Source organism: Caretta caretta, chromosome 15 (genome assembly GCF_965140235.1).
Source record: "Caretta caretta isolate rCarCar2 chromosome 15, rCarCar1.hap1, whole genome shotgun sequence".
Lineage (NCBI taxonomy): Eukaryota > Metazoa > Chordata > Testudines > Cheloniidae > Caretta > Caretta caretta.
The window spans coordinates 25889560-25905845 of record NC_134220.1 but is presented as its reverse complement, the minus strand read 5'-3'; the positions used below and the strand labels follow the sequence as shown (position 1 = coordinate 25905845).

The 16286-nt window shown below is 48.6% G+C and overlaps 1 protein-coding gene and 1 long non-coding RNA gene across 4 annotated transcripts in view; one reads left to right on the top strand and one right to left on the bottom strand.

Moving 5' to 3' along the window:
• The window catches only part of HIP1R (huntingtin interacting protein 1 related), a 60461-nt gene that overhangs the window by 28202 nt on the left and 15973 nt on the right, over positions 1-16286 (top strand). For all 3 annotated transcript variants that reach the window (XM_048820887.2, XM_048820885.2, XM_048820886.2), the window contains exons 2-17: positions 1032-1095; positions 1843-1985; positions 3808-3864; positions 4687-4767; positions 5005-5081; positions 6738-6799; positions 8534-8674; positions 10455-10512; positions 10624-10699; positions 11666-11824; positions 12337-12395; positions 12478-12550; positions 13065-13248; positions 13701-13789; positions 14298-14414; positions 15328-15429. In XM_048820887.2, coding sequence (XP_048676844.2) covers positions 1035-1095; positions 1843-1985; positions 3808-3864; positions 4687-4767; positions 5005-5081; positions 6738-6799; positions 8534-8674; positions 10455-10512; positions 10624-10699; positions 11666-11824; positions 12337-12395; positions 12478-12550; positions 13065-13248; positions 13701-13789; positions 14298-14414; positions 15328-15429 — 1539 coding nt within the window. In that variant the 5' untranslated portion in view covers positions 1032-1034. The remainder of the gene's footprint in view (positions 1-1031; positions 1096-1842; positions 1986-3807; positions 3865-4686; positions 4768-5004; positions 5082-6737; positions 6800-8533; positions 8675-10454; positions 10513-10623; positions 10700-11665; positions 11825-12336; positions 12396-12477; positions 12551-13064; positions 13249-13700; positions 13790-14297; positions 14415-15327; positions 15430-16286) is intronic.
• LOC142069322 (uncharacterized) lies at positions 7075-8579 on the bottom strand. Its single transcript, XR_012665088.1, has 2 exons — positions 8490-8579; positions 7075-7242 (listed from the first exon to the last, which is right to left on the bottom strand). It is a non-coding gene; the product is annotated as an uncharacterized LOC142069322 (long non-coding RNA).

The following is a 16286-nucleotide window of genomic DNA, read 5'->3' as shown; positions in this document are numbered from 1 at the left end:
TAGCATTTTGCTGCTACTTTCATCATGTTGCCCTGTACTTTGAGTTCTTTTGAATGGGTGTGACAGAGGCTAATCCCATATTTATTTGTGGCCTCTTTTCTAAATTTTAGGAGTTCAAACTACAAAAGGAGGTCTGACGAGAGATTGATTTAAGGAGACATAAAGGCAGATGCCATCAAAGCTGTGAAAAGAAGAGCTTTGTGTAGCTCGAAAGCTTGTCTCTTTCACCAACAGAAGGTGATCCAATAAAATATCACCTACTGTGTGAAAAGAAATAAACATTTCAAAGGCTTGTTATGGTTAGATAAACAGCTCTGAAATTGGCATTTTGCTGTTATGCGTGTTTGCTCTGTAGACACCTCTCTGAGTTATTGCTGAGAAAATGCAGTCTGTGTATTTACTATGATCATAGCAGCCATGGTTGCTCTCGTCAACTTGACTCCCAAATTCAAAAGCTAGAATCTCTCTGGTCGGTGATGTACAAGGCAAGACTTAAGATGGTTGTCAGATACAAAGACAAGGCTGTATTGCTAGCAGGTACAAAAGAAATCATTTGATAGATGTCCTGAGCAATTCTTGACATCAAAAAGAAAAGGAGTTCTTGTGGCACCTTAGAGACTAACCAATTTATTTGAGCATGAGCTTTCGTGAGCTACAGCTCACTTCATCAGATGACTTGTTTCATATTCTCTGTGTATATATAAAGTGCTGCAGTTTCCACGGTATGCATCCGATGAAGTGAGCTGTAGCTCACGAAAGCTCATGCTCACATAAATTGGTTAGTCTCTAAGGTGCCACAAGTACTCCTTTTCTCCTTGCCCAGAGATAGTCTAAGGCTGAATAGTTGGAATGCAGGTTGTATAAACTGAGAGCATTATCAAACGCTCCATATGGCCAGGCAGTGCCTACTGAATGACAAGAAGGATCCAGAAACAGACCTGGTGCCTGAGTTTTTTATGGACTAACAATGTTTGGCAGTAAAGGATTGTGCTGATTCTGCCTCTGACATCTCCTCTTTTCTCCCCGCACAGGCTATGAGCATTAGCAAAGCCATCAATACACAAGAAGCGCCTGTGAAAGAGAAACATGTCCGCAGTATCCTTTTCCTTCGCAATGACGGTGACCCCTGCTTCTCAGAGCCCAGTACTGTGGCCAGGTTTCAAAAGGAGCTTTGTAATCTCATGGTCAGATTTCCCTACACATCATCACACAATTCTCAATGAGATCTCATACTTCAGGGTGTCTTTCTTTTAATTGCCCCGGAGATCAGAAAGGAATTTGCCAATAGATAATGGGGTATTTTGGGGAGTGGGGCAGGTGGGGAGGAGATTTGCCTTCCTTTGAGTCATAGGTTGCAGCTGGGGGTAGGACACTGGACTTGACAGACCACTGGTTTGATGTGGGATGGCGTGTTGTATGTTCCAGTGTCTTTGCTGCGATCAGTAAATGTGCAGCACCAGGAGAAATATAACACCAAATAATTTTCAAACACTCGCTGACAAAGAGCAGGAGCTGGGTACAAAGTGGGGTGAGGCAGTTCTGCTCTTTCCGTTGCTTGCAGGGACATGGGGCTGTACTTGGATGTCCCACTGCTGGCAACACAGTCCATTCCCAGGCCATCATTTTGGTGTGCCGTCACACCAGAGTCCAGCTTGAGGCCTTTTGTAAAAAGTAAATGTAACATAAATTGGTGATTAGTCACCCGAACCCTGACTCTTTTGATGAGGCGAGAGTCGTAATGAGAAGCTGATTGCAATAAAGAAAACACAGATAATGAGCGTGTCAGATTGGAATGGCTGCCGTGAGTTTCTAGCTGTTCAATTAGCCTTGACGTCTGGAAAGGAATTATCTTGGGAACTCACCATGAGAAAGGAGCATTTACTTTCTGGTCCTACGCTATTGGCCTCCCCCTGCCCAGCAGCTCCATCCTCAGCTGGAAGTTCTGCCATGTTGTGCACAAAGTCCTGAGAGATGGCCATCACAATGTAAGTAGCTCCTTCCCTTCCGCTTAATAATCGTGTACTGTGCATTCATAGAGTGTGTCTCATCCGTAGCTTTCAAAGCCCATCATAAAGGAGGCTCCCGCTTCCTGCTCCCCATCTGGCAGAGAGGGAAACTGAGGCACAGAAAGATGAAGTGACTTGCCTGAGGGCACGTGGCAAGTCAGTGGGAGATCCAGTAGTAGAACCCAGGACTCTTGGCTCCCAGTTGGTGGGACTGTAGGGTAGACTCTGAGCATGTAGGAGAGGGTGACCGCTGCTCTCTGCTGCCTCTTGCTTGCTGATGGGAGGGAAATACTTCCCCAACTTCACCAACCTGGTGGAAAGACCCTGGAGAGGCATTTAAAAAGTCAGAGGGAAGAGAGGTATCGGAAATAGGAGAAAGTGTGTCTGGCTGGCCCAGCAACATTTTACAATCTGGGCAGCAGGTGCAAGGTCTTCCGTGCTTAAGGAAGCCTTCGTGGGCTGCAGCATTTACTGGTGTGTTTCTGCTGCTGAACTCCCTTCATTTCCTCTGTTGTGTATTAACACACTCCTCCAGTGAGGATCATTAATGTTCACCTCACATATATTCCAGAGCTCTCCTCCCTCGCTGCTCCATGCGCCGCTTCCTGGAGATCGGCGCCTGGCCCTCCAGCGAATACAAGGCTACAATTCACTGGCGAGGCCTGGCTGCGATCAGCTGTGCCATCTGTGAATGCCGAGGGCCTTGCTGGGGTCTCCTGTTCCAGTACTACCCCTCTGTTTTTAACGTTTAATGCAAGGGGTTTGGGACACAGCAGTGAGCTCGGGGAGGCTTCTTCCTGTCAGCTTGTAGGCTAACCACAGAGGCTGATACAGACATTAGTGTTAGGCTGATTGTGTTGAGAGAGAGTCGAGCTTTGGGTTTTAAATACATAGATCACTAGCTCAGCACTTGGATACCAAGGTGAAAGGCACCTAGGAAAAGCCTTAGCTAGATAACAATTCAGTGAAGCTTCCAAAAATGTTAATTTTCACTACATTCAATTTAGTAAATACTGAGTAAAGCAGTCACCCAACTTAATGGTTATACATAGGCACTTGCCTAGTGCTTTTAACCTGTAGATTTCAAAGCACTTCTTGAAAGTGGGTGTCATTTTTCTTGCCTCATAGTTGGGAAAACTGAGTCACAGTGAGTTTGTGACTGGCCCAAAGTCACGGAAGCAGAGGGGGACTAACACCTGGTCTCCTGACTCCTAGTTCCCTACTCTAATTACTTAAGCTTATGCTCAAATAAATTGGTTAGTCGCTAAGGTGCCACAAGTACTCCTTTTCTTTTTGCGAATACAGACTAACATGGCTGTTACTCTGAAACTCTAATTACTAGATCTGCTTCCCAAAATGCAACATTGTGTTTAAAGTGCTCTGTTCTAACACGTCCTTTAAGAATGTACACATCTCTTCTTGAACAGCCCCATTGTTTTTAGACTGAAACTTCAGCTCAGTCTCCACCTTCTGTGGACAAATGGGATCCATTTCTGGTTTCTGCTAGAGGACCAGGAACCATTAGATCAATCCCTCCATTCAAAAATCTTGTTGCCACTTTGAACCAGTTAAAATTTCCCCTTGGAATTTCCTTGTGTTGCTTCCTTGCAATAGGTCAGTAAAGGGGGAACTGACAAATCCAGATATGTACGGTGCAACAGACGGGGCTGAGAGGGGGTTGTAGACTGAAGCTTGGGTGGGGCAGTTCAGGTCAGGCTTGTCTTGATCCTCTTTTTTTCCCCCGCCCCCATACTCTTAAGCACACAGGCTGCATATCTGATCCCTCTGCCTTTTCCCCCAGGTTCTTCAAGACTGTCAAAGATATCAGAGTAATATCCGAGAGACAGGAGACCTGTGGGTGAGTTTCAGCAATGGACTGTGCTGGCCACTGAAAGCCTTGCATTGAAACGGGGGTAGAGCAGTCAGGCCTTTGGAGAAGTGCAGGGCGGGAGGGTGTTTGTTGGTGAATGCTTTGTTTCTGAGTGGGGTGTTGAAGGTTTCTGTGTTATGATACGAAGGCTTTTGGGTGGTAGTTGGATACTATGGAAATCATTAACCATCACCTTAACGCCCAGCTGTAATCCCTAAGTAGCAAGGATCTGTTGAAGTGTGGCCATCTTGAGTGAATGGAGCGCAGGAGCTTTGTGTTACACAGCAACTCATGGGGAGTTTAGGACAGGAGGTGGGAGAGACTGTTGCATCTAACTGACACTGCAAAGGGGGGTAGGAGGGGATGGGAGAGGGTAGATAGGCAATTACATTTATAGCCTAAACTGGAATTTGTCCATATTCTTCTCGTGTTTGGATCATGAATAAAAGGAAAGTCTTTTCCACCTTCGTCAGGGGACTGGAAGTGATTTATCCTTTGGAACTGAGCCAGTGATTTCTTCTTCCTGATGGGACTAGCAGTGTGGTTCTGTGTTTGTGAATGAGAGCTGTATTTAGAGGCGTGTGAGGTCCCACCCTACTATGCCCACAATTACATTTTTCTTCCTGGTCCTTTGGAGGCCAGATCCTCGGGTGGCAGAAATCAGTGGCACTCCTTTGACTTTAGTGGAGCTGTGCCTGAGTTTGGAGACACTCCTCTCTTTGATGGCTGAGTCCTGTTCAGCTGGGTGGGAAGATGAATGTTTAGTGTCACCCAGAAGTTTTGTAATGTTTCCCTGATATTCCTTGGCAGGGGCACTTGCACGACAGATATGGGCAGCTTGTGAATATTTATACCAAACTTCTACTCACCAAGATATCCTTTCACCTAAAGGTAATTCCATCTCCCCCCCCCTCTGAAATTTTGACAGATTTTTGCTACAAGCTGTTGTTCTTTTTCTCTTATTTGTTGAATTCACACTGTTCTGAGAGCGGGTGTGAATATTAGATTAGGAAGAGCCATGATTCAGCAGGGATCTTAGCCTGAAATGTACCTATGTGTCTGGAGTGGAGGTGTGGGACCTGCCATAAAAAAATGCTACTGAATTCATGAAGACTTTTCTTTTTGAAGCATCATGACTTTCCCCCAGGCCTAGAAGTGACGGATGAGGTGCTAGAAAAGGCTGCTGGGACAGATGTGAATAACATGTAAGTTTCCTTTTAGGTATTTAAAACCTTCTACAAAGCATGACTCTCTTTGTCCTGAGCACCATTAATGTAAATGGTGCATCCTGCTAATGAAGTACCCCACATTAAAGTTCACGGTGCTCTGTGTGGGAGACAGAGGCCAGCTTATTTTATTAGATTAATATAGCCACAAAATGCATCATAAATCTGAGTGAGGCAAACAGCGTCTTTGCACAGAAGCACCTTTGCGGAGTGCTGCGTGAGCTGTGGGTGAGACTGTTGTTTATCGTTTATAAGTGGCAAGATGGTGCTGAGTGTAAAGGTAAGTGCACGCTGATGATACTCCTCCTGCAGGGAACTTCAGCCTTTAACCACATCAGCCGACCCTTCCAGCCATGGGCCAAAGTGCAAATAAGCAAAGGCCTGATTTTCAGAGGACCTGAGTACCTGCAGCTCTCATTGGAGTCCTGGGTGTTGGACACCTCTGAAAAGCGGGCCCCAAAGTTCTGTCACCTTCGCAGCGCATCAGGAAACAGTCAGATCTGTTAGATTCTTTCCAAAGGGAGGCGGTGGAAGCCCCTTTCCTTGTCTCTTAAGACTGGACAGAGCTGTGGAGAAAACCCTGTCAGGAACAAGCTGGGTTGGGAGGGTTTGCCTAGATGGCCCAATAGGGACATTCCATCTATCTACCTCTGACTTCTGTGATCCCGATTCCAAAGTCCATCTGTTAAGGAGATGGCAGCCAGGACCCCGTGGTAAGAATGCCCAGATAGCTGCTTCCCAGAAGTCCCTAGGGGTCAATGGCTGACTTTCTCTTATTCTGTGTGCACCAGAATGCAACGAAAAATAGCCCAGTGGCTCCACTCCCAACCTCATCCCATTCTGTTTGGGAACCCTCAGAAAGTGACTTGCATACTGTAAGGAGGGAGCTGACCCTGTTGCATAGCAGGGGGTCTGATAGTCCAATCCACAAGCAGGATGGGGTAAGGGGGGAGAATCTGCTTCTCCCTCCGTGGACCTGTTGGCGCTCTGCAGCATCTTGGGTCCTAATGGCAATGTCTAAAGGTGATAATAGAACAGGACTGTGCACCGATGCTGGGGGAAAGAGATGACAACGTTCTATGGTCCTGGCCCCAAACATGCACCTTCCGCTGCGTTACCACCGTGGTTGATAGCCTTTACTGTAGAGTGCTTTAGTATTTTTTGACGAAAGGGCACCCAGTGCCATAGTAATAACTGCTTCTCCAGGGATGAGGGAGGAAGAAAGTTTTGTGTGTAAGCACTGCAGGAATGCAATGACAAAACTGCAGTACTAAACATAAGACAGCACCCTACAGTCATGGCCCCCACACACAGTGGGAACCCAATGCAAGTATATCGCTTTGCACTGTTACTGCAGTATTACCAAGGGTATATCTAGTACTGTAGTAATCCTCTCACTTGCTGAGTGGCAGTTAGGTTTGTATTTATAGCCTGCTTGCTACCCCTGCCACCATGTGCCGATGGTAAAAATAAATGACTGGAGCTGTGGTCTGAACAGTGCAGCTGACAGTGTTGTGAAGGTGTCTTACAATACTGTGCTGTACAATACTTCAGCATCTTTTTAAATAAGGGTTTCTATGTTGATCCTGACCTTGCTCTTTGTGTAACATGATGGGGGGGATTTTGTTTTTTCAGCTTTCAGCTCACAGTCGAGATGTTTGATTACATGGACTGTGAACTCAGACTCACAGAGTCAGGTAAGCAATGTGAAGCCGTCCCCTACTGTTTGGGGTATTTTCTCCAGGCCCCAGGCTGATAGATGTTAGGTTCTCATCTCGGTCAGTAATCTAGTTAAAATCTAGTCTTTCCTCATCTAATAATGAGATGCACAGGTTTTTAAAGTAGTCTTTCAGCTTTGTTTGCTTATAACCACAGCTGTCTAAACAGGCTAATTTGGGGAAGATATTTAACAATCTGACTGCTTGTAGCAAACCCATATTGGCTCTGAACGATCACAAACCATGTGCAGTAGTGCTGGGAAAGGATGTATTTTTATTGCTCATTGATACAGAGATGTTAATTACATGCATTACACAAGGCTTTTATTCCCATAAACCGGAGACTGCAGTCAGTAATGTATTCTTTTTAAATATTCATTTCCCTTTCTGAAATGTCCTCTTTGAAAGCTGAAGGACTCGGCCTGTGGAAACAGCGAGGCTGCTTTTAGTTACTTGCCTAGTCTCATTCTGAAAGAATTTTTGATGATTTAAAATTTTTATTTTTTATTTTTTTAACCAGCCAGGAACGTGCAGCTGGAGAGGGGGCAGGAAACGTAATATATTCTAATGGTCTTCACTTCCCGAGTGACTAAAACACTTGATTCTCTTACTGTCTCCTCCAAGATGGCTGGGGGGGGGGATTAAAACTGCCATTTTATAGTCACAAATACTTGAATCTGAACACAGAGGAGGTGGAAGTTGAATATTCTGTAAAAGAAATGAATAATTTTCTGACCATTGATGACATGGAGTTACAAAATTGACAATAATGGCAATCCAGTTTCATGGTCAGGGCGTGAGACAATTCCAGCATGGAGCAGGAGGGAATCTTATACCCCCTTTGTCTTCATCGCCCTTCACAATTGCTTACCTGCCCCCTCTTCCTTTTGTAGCATCAAATATTGGCTGCTGCTTGAGGCGAGATATCTGAGCAGGTGGATCAGTGTGTGACAGAACAGGTGTCTTACATTGAGAATAAAAGCTAGGGAAGTTCCGCCCATCTCGGTCTCAGTCTCTTTAACCTCAAGTGCTCAGTGCCAGCCAGCCCCTGGAGAGAACCCAGGTAGTTCATAAGTGACTCTGACTAGCAGGAAGAACTCTGAAAGTTCTGATCACAAGGAGGGCGGCTGCTTTGCCCCACTGGTGTAGTTTAGCTGCACTGGCCTTGCATGTGAACCAAGAGTTCATTCCACTTGTGGTAGGTAGAGACATGGACTTCGTAGTTAATTATAAAGCTTTGTAATCCCGGTAGCACGCTCCACTCCACCCAATGGAAGTTAAGTAAACAAAGACAGTAGGGCTCCAGCTGCAGGCTCAGTCAGGGTTCCCGTATGCTGCTTCCCCAGAATGACACCAAGTCTGTACCTATCTGATCCAAGATCTCGTTAGCCACCCCAGCTGCACTGAACTGGCTTTTAACTTGTCTCACTGTAACCTGACACTGGGTAAAGACTTCATTTGTGCAGGTCTCGCCCTCTGGTCCCGATTCTGCCCAGTAGCAGTAGATAGACGCAGGCAGGAGTTGTCTGTGATCGGCCCAGTATTAGAAGCCAGATCTCCTGTGTCCCAGGAGGCCGTTCTTCCTCTCTTGGGAGCAGCCTGTCAGTGAGACCCTTCCATCCTGCCTGAACATGCCCCCGGGCAGCCTGTATTTAACTGCACCTCTTACCAGATGAAACCCTTGCAGAGTCCTAACCCCGCTTCCTCCTGCAGTTCTCAGACAGCTCAACACCGCCATGGCTGTGTCTCAGATGTCGTCTGTTCAGTGCAGGCTGGCTCCTCTCATCCAGGTGATCCAGGACTGCAGCCACCTCTATCACTACACTGTCCAGTTAATGTTCAAGCTCCACGCATGTGAGTCACCCCCCCGCACGTGATTTCTTGAAGCTCTGCCCCTCTGGCGTCTGAACTCACGGTCGCGTCTGCCACTTGCAGCCACCACTGCACCTGCGGCAGTTCAGCTTCCCTGGGTGCCGGGTTAAAGCCATTAACAGGTGCCAACCTGCAACAACTTCCTGTTTATACCACTGAGCTGGCTTTATCTGCGGCACTGAAATGTCTCAAGTAGCTTGGCACCCTTCACCTCACGACAGTGATAAACACTTTCAGGCCCCTGCTCCCTCCTCCGCCCCAGGCTTTCTGACTGTGCCGGACACTGTGTGGCTTAATATCTAATTCAGTGCACTACCCACGGGGCAGGGGAGCCATGCGGCTGTGTAAGCAGGGGACATGGGTAACTGGGTGCAATTCTGTGGAGGTCAGACTAGGTGAGCTAATGGTCCCTTCTGCCCTTGGAATCTATGAATCTGTTCTTTCAATATCCAGTTGTTTCAGGGCCTGTCCATTGTGAGACCAGACCCAGGCTGGCTGACAGCCAAGGTGTTAGCAGAGCTCTCGCATGAATTTTCTGACTGGTGGGGACAGGCACTTCTAGCAATGGCTGCCTTTAAAAATGGTGCTAGGTTGGAGCGGACTTCGGTCCGTGCATGCTGCTGGTTGTCACTGAGTGTTGGTAGGTGATTGCTAATATACAATTCCTTACATGAGCCATTAATCTCTCCTTTTATCCCCGTGTCTTGGTGCCAGCTACACTATTAAACCCCAAGTGTTGGCTTAAGATAACTAATGTGAGCCATGTGCATGGTGCCCCATGGTGCATTTTGCAAACCTCTCCCTTCATGATGGTCTCTCACCTGAGGCCATTTGCTTGATTTCAGGGGCCAAGCTTCACTTTCCTCTTGCTGGAAGAGTTAAAGCAGGGATCTGCATGTGACAGTGCTGAGCTGAGCAGTAATTCCTATGCCTGGGTTTCTGATGCCTTTTAAAGGCCCTTCCCCCACTGTAAAGATACACTTTCATCCCAGAGCACCTTCCCCTGCAATCAGCTTTCAGTTTTCATATCCCTGCAGCTCAGTAACACTATCAGGCTTGTCTGTGTGTACGGAAGGTTTATAAAGTATGCGCTCTGATTGTGGACTATAGTCCATTTGTTTCCATTGCTGACTTTTTGACTACTTCCCTTGTTTGCAGTACATGCTTTGTTACTGGTTCTCCAGGGAGCCGCGAGGAAGGGTTTGATTTCACCTGGAGGTTGGGAACCTGAGTACTCCACATTCCCAGGAAATGAGAGGGTCAAAGCCCCGTCTCCTTTCAGCATTATGCTTCCCACTTGGATTAAAAGATCAAACCGAGCTTGGCTGAAACACAAATGGCCGTAAAAGAGATATAGCAGCAGCTGCAGCCACAGCTGGGGTAGAACACAGTAGAATTCCTGTATCACTTTCATCTGACAGGCAGTAGGTTGGATTCCCATTGAGGCACCAGTAACTAAACTGCATCTCCAAACGTGAAAACTTCTGGGGACCGGCTTTAGCACCTTGAGCCTACCTGGATTTTTTTTAAAAGTAGTTTGTGGTCAGATCACATTTTAGTACATTTTTCTCCGGAGTGTTCAGAGATCTCTTTCTCACCCAGTGTTTCATGGGCAGTTTCTTCCAGCTAGCTGGATCAGGTGTATGGAAAGATCCTTTCCCAGCTGAAGCACTGGGTGATACTGTGCTCTGTGCACCGCCTTAGCACCTGCTGTGTTTATCAGGCTGGGCTGGTAATTCCTTTATCTCCTCGACTGTTCTAGGTCTGCCAGCTGATACACTGCAAGGTCACCGAGACCGGTTCCATGAGCAGTTCCGCAGGTAACGAAGGGCGCTTTAGTGCGGGGTAGTGACTCGCAGCTGTTCCGAATGCTCCATTCACCAAGGCTCCCACTACTCCCATTTTAATGATTTCCGTTTTCTTCTCTCTAGCCTCAAAAACTTCTTTAAAAGGGCTTCAGACATGTTGTACTTCAAGCGGCTCATCCAGATCCCCAGGCTGCCAGAGGTACCATCCACTTTCCTTACTGCGTGCTGATGTCTTTAGCCACAGAACCAGAAACATACACTACACTTTACAGAATACCCTGCCCCAAAGGCCTTGCAGTCTATTAAGTGCGTGCAGTGCATGGAAAGCAGAGTGCTGTAATGAGGTCTCTGAAACAAGAAGGTGTGCCGGCAACCCAAGCCAGGCACTTCAGGGTAGAAAATGGGTAACCCTGTTGATCTCAGTTGCCATGGGGCAACTCATGGCTCTCCAGGTGTCCAAATGCACCTCAGAGTCCAAGAGCAAGGGAATTCAGAGCTAGAGGTGCCTCGCTTGAGCTTTAATTCTCCCTATAATGACTGCCTATCGCAAGGTGCTCACAGCAATGCAGGGAGTGTGTCCTGCAGTCTCTTTATTTCAATGGTCTGAAGTCTTCAGCTTCAGCAATGAATTTCCTTGATTGTTGCGATGGCCAGCTGGCTCCATGTTCAGAGAGAGGGAATGTTGGCTGATCCGATGGCCGGAACAATGCCAGACATTGAAAGTGTGTCTTGTTCCCATCAACTTTCAAAGGAAGGCAGCAGTGCAACAGGCACCGTGGACAATCAGCGGGGGTGAGGTTGGTTGTCCATGTCAGGGGTTCCCCCCTTTTTTCACTCTGCAGGCCACTCTGTCAGAGAGAGCAAAACACTCGTTGGATCTGCCCCTGCTGCCTGGCTCTCAAAGTGTTCAATTCCAGAGATCGCCAGGAATGGCTCTGTGGGTGCCAGTGGGCCAGGGGCCATAGTGTGAGAACCACTGGACTATCTTGTTCTCTCCCATACCCTGAGGTGCAGAAGGCCTAACAGAACATTATCATGATGGTACCCAATACCCTTCTGATCTAGCAATGTGCTCTCCCCCCCTGGGGCTGTACTCTGGGTGCACTGTTCAGTTCATTTAACCACAACCAGGTGAAACATGTCTGGTTTTCTGTTGTCTTGACAGAGCCCCCCTAACTTCTTGCGGGCGTCTGCCCTGGCAGAGCATGTGAAACCGGTGGTTGTCATCCCCGAAGAGGCCCCTGAAGACGAAGAACCAGAAAACTTAATTGAGATCAGTACGGCTCCTCCAGTGGACAGTACGGCTCCTCCAGGGGAACAGCAGGTGGGAGCTCAGAGATTCTTCTCAGGGGTGTGTTGGAAAGGCAAGAAAACCAAAGTCTGTCTAGGGCAGGGAAGTTGATGGCAGAATGGGATGCAGACCCAGTGATTTAGGAAGTTCCTTGCCTTCTAATTTGGAAGGACACTGACGTTTAACAATGTTTTCAAGGACCATGGTGGTAGAAAGGGGCTATTTTTTTCACATCATTGTAATCTGAGTGGCTGGCAGGAGGCTGAGAGCCTTGGTTTGTCATGGAGGCTGTTGGGGTGGATGAGCCCCAGTAGGGAGTAAGTGGCATGAATAGTGCTCTCTCCTATAGCCAGGGTATTGAGCTTCTTGCAACTGTTGTCTCTAGCTTTACTGACAGCTTGTGTGCAAAACAGATTAACCTGGCCGCCTTCCCAGACTTTCTGTGATTGGTTTCCAGGCGGTCGAGGCCCAATCAGACTTAGGCCAACCCCTGTAAGACACTTTGGAGGGCTGAGCCTAACTCGGGTGCCATTTTTCTTTTGCAGAACATGTCGGATATATTTGAACAGACTTTCGGCCCCCCCAATGGCGTTCGGGATGACAGGTGAGGGGGACCGCGGTCAGCTGACGTTAGGAGGGTGCTGCTGCTTTCTGGGCTGGTAATGAGGCTCATTGTTTATTCCCAGGGATCTCCGAATCGAAACCCTAAAGAAAGAAGTGGACTTGCTTCGAGCTGAGCTAGAGAAAATTAAACTGGAGGTAAAGCCTGGCACTGCGGTGAGCTGGGGTGGAGAAGGAACAGGATGGTGTGGCTTGTATCACACGATAGCTCAGAGCCTGACTTGCCCGAAGTCTCTCAGAGATGGGAACAGAACCCAGTTCCTGTCCTCTGTCACTGCTCTGTGTCCTCTCATGTTAGAACTTTCCGGATTACCACAGCTGGGTGACAGGCCTGAAATTATTCGCTGAATGTGTCACCAGTTGGGCGGCTCAGTGTACTGGGGAGAAGGCAATTTTGCAGTTAGAAAAATATATTCCTCTCCAGTTGGATCTAGTGCCATTCCCAGAGATCCCGTGTCGGATTGGGTGTGTTAGCATATTCGCTGAGGATTTCACAGGCCAATGTAGACTCTGGGGAATCCAGAGCAGGCCATTGTCAGAGTCTTTGTCGAAGCCACCCCTAGCACTCAGGAATGCCTGGCCCCCAGCCCTGTGCTCACTCCGTGCAGGCTCGCTGAGTCGGGTGGGTAACTGCAGTTGGCTGTGTCTGTAGGCTCAGCGGTACATCTCGCAGCTCAAGGCCCAGATCAACAGCCTGGAGGCTGAGCTGGAGGGGCAGCGGAAACAAAAGCAGAAAGCTTTGGTGGATAACGAACAACTCCGGGATGAGGTGGAGCGACTGCAGAGGGCACAGCTGGAGAGCAGCCGGACGCAGGGGCTTTACGTTGAAGCTGAAAGTAGGTGACATCTTCAGGGACTTGAGAGAGAGAAGGAAAGCATGAACCGAGGGGCCTAGAACTAAAATAAACCTTTGGTGCCCATGGGTGGCTGAATCCAGGGCTGCGGTGTTGGGTCTGTCCCTTGTGGAGAGATGTTCCATGTAGCCATTCACTGTTTCGTCAGGAACAGCTCCAAACCTGCAGTATCGCTATTGGGAGCTGCAGTGTGTTTGACCAGATATTTTTAAGGGAAATGCCATTAGCTGCTTATGTCAAAGTGATGGGAACAAACTGGATCAAACTGCTTAAGAGGATGCCCCTGTGTTTAGCAACTAGTCTCTGCTGTTCTTTTCGCCTGTGTTTTCCCTGTGTGTGAGCAGCTGTGGGTTAGAGAAGGCTGGTTAGTACTGAATCGCTGGGGTGGAGTTCTTGGGTGTAACTAACACTGGGAATGTTCTCGCCTCTGCCAGAGAAAGCCAGCGCCACGGAAATGCGCTATGCCAAGCTGAAAGAGAAACACAGCGAGCTCATCAACACGCATGCAGAGCTGCTGCGAAAGGTGAGGGCTGGTTAGTGTGGCTACAGGCTGGCTGGGGCTTTAGCGGAGCCAGAGGGTGTCACAGAAATCAGCTTGTATATTTTTCTCTCCCTGTTCCACTCCCCTGCTGCCACTGCCTTCTAACCCTGGCCTCTTTTCTATCCGTCCCTGCAGTCTCGGCACTGTTAATTCAAGAGTCCCTTCCTGCCATCTGCAGCCTTTCTATGTCTCTCCATGACCCCCTTTATCTTTGCCTAGGCCTGTCAATTTCTTTCTTTCTGTTACCTGGGATATGTACTTTGTATGCAAAGTGCTGTCCAAAATACAGCTCCTGCCAGGGCTCATTGGCCTGACTAAAGAGGCGAAGGATCAAATGAGGAATTTGGAATTTGAATCGACTGGATTGAATGAGTCATGAAACGCTTTCAACCCTAGCAGTGGTGCTTGGATGTTCCACATCCCCACCCCTCACACACACGCCCCCCTGATATACTGAAACAACTCTCCAATCCTCCTCTCTTGTGCTCAGAATGCAGATACTGCTAAGCAACTGACAGTCACCCAGCAGAGCCAGGAAGAAGTGGCTCGTGTCAAAGAGCAGCTGGCGTTTCAGATGGAGCAGGTGAAGCGGGAGTCGGAGATGAAGGTATGTCTGCTGCTGCCCAAAGCTCTGCCTTGCTTTTGACCAAAATAGCCTCGAGGGCTGGTCTTGTTCCTGCAGGAATGCGTGTGCACGTGTTCGTACCTGAAAAAATAGTGCATAGAGCCGTGTTGCTCCTGAACACGCAGGTGTCTTCGCTGGTTTGGCAGCCACAAAATAAGAGGCTGCTTTGAGATCAAGTGATCATCTCTGGCCTGATTTCTCTGAGGTGCTGAGCACCTGCAGCACCAAGGCAGCCTTCCCTGAACATTGAGGTCAGTGGAAGCTGGGAGCGCTCAGCATCTCTGAAAAATCAGCCCTTGGCATTTGTGTTTTACAGCACAGCTGCCTGAACGAATGGGACTGAAATTCTCCAAGCAGAGAGCAGTCCCCCGACTAGCCCATTGCGTGTGTGATCGAGACACAGTCTAGTACTCTTCCTTGTGTCCAATACATAGCCTGCCCTCTGCCTTCAAGGGCAATTAGTGATTCAAACCCTTCCTAACGACCAGATTGTCGCTGCCCAGATTCCTCGGCAGTCAGGTGGTTTATAGGCACATTTCACCCACATCTCCTCCAGATTCATTGTCTGTCTGTCCATGAAATCTCCAGGGTGGGTCGACATTTTCAGACGTGACTAAAGATTATGGGAGCCTGGTATTCAGAATGTGCCGAGCACCCGCCTGCTGAAAATTGGGCCCTTTAAGGTGTCTCAAATAAAATCCCTAGTCACTTCTGGAAAATGTAAGCTCCTGTTTCTTTAAGCAGTTAGGCTGCCCTGCCCTGCCCTGCCTTGCCTGTGGCCCCCTGGGTTGCAGAGCTGTAGAAAGCCATTGTATAAATGGGCACAGAAGTAAAACTGGAGAGCTATCCTGATGCCTTCTCTGATTCCCATCTGTCTGTCTGTCTGCAAATGTAGCTTGAAGACCAGACCTTGCAGATGGAGCAGCTGAAGAGAGAACTGGAAGCCAAGAAAGAAGAGCTGACCCAGATTCAGAGTTCACTCAGCAATTCCAAGCAGGTACATGGCCCAGATGGTAGGAGCGCACCCACGAAGGGGATTGCTTTTTCGAGGTGCTAAGCAGTGGGCCAGGGCTGCTTAGCAGCTCTGGAAATTGGACTCCAAGCAGAATCCTGCCTGTAAGAGAGTTCCCGGTGATGCATTTCAACTGTGGGGGACTTTCTGGCATCCCTGTGACTTGCTGGAGAAGGAAATGAAGGATGCCCTGCCCCTGTGTGTTTGTGTAGATGGCCACACAATATGTTGGCAGACTTCCTGCTCTTCTTAGGCAGCATTTCAGACCCACAGGGCGCCAGGCAACTGCTCCCACTCAGATCCTAGAGATCTCCTCTCCCACTCCCCACGCTCATTAAAACCAGGTTCTCTGAGTGCGCGATCCACCAGGTGGCAACCTGAATATACTGCAGAGGCTGTGCAGGCTGTAGATGGACCTCAGCTTGGAGAACTGGAGTTATAAGGAACATGGGATAAACCCCGAGAGCGTCACCCTGGTGCCAACCCCTCTATTGCGAATAAAGGGGCTGGAATGGCATAAAGGGGCCCTGAAAGATCCCTCTCTCTCCAGGGGCGGGGTTCCACAGCACAGGTCCTGTGTAAGACAGCCGTACAGCTGCCTCGTGAGCCCCCCTTTGCAAGTCTCAGCAGAGAGGGCGTGGATGGGGTACAGCAAGGAGCACTGCAGAGATTCCGGGCAGAGCTGTGGCTCATGAGGCAGCCCTGGGAGTCTGCTGTAACTTAGACAGACCGCCCGGCACCACCCCAAGCTACCGCGGAGGCCAGTCCAGCCCTGGAGCAGCCCAGGGTTCGGAGGTCACAGAGGCGGCTTAAAGCCACTGTAGGCCCACTCACCCAGGGCT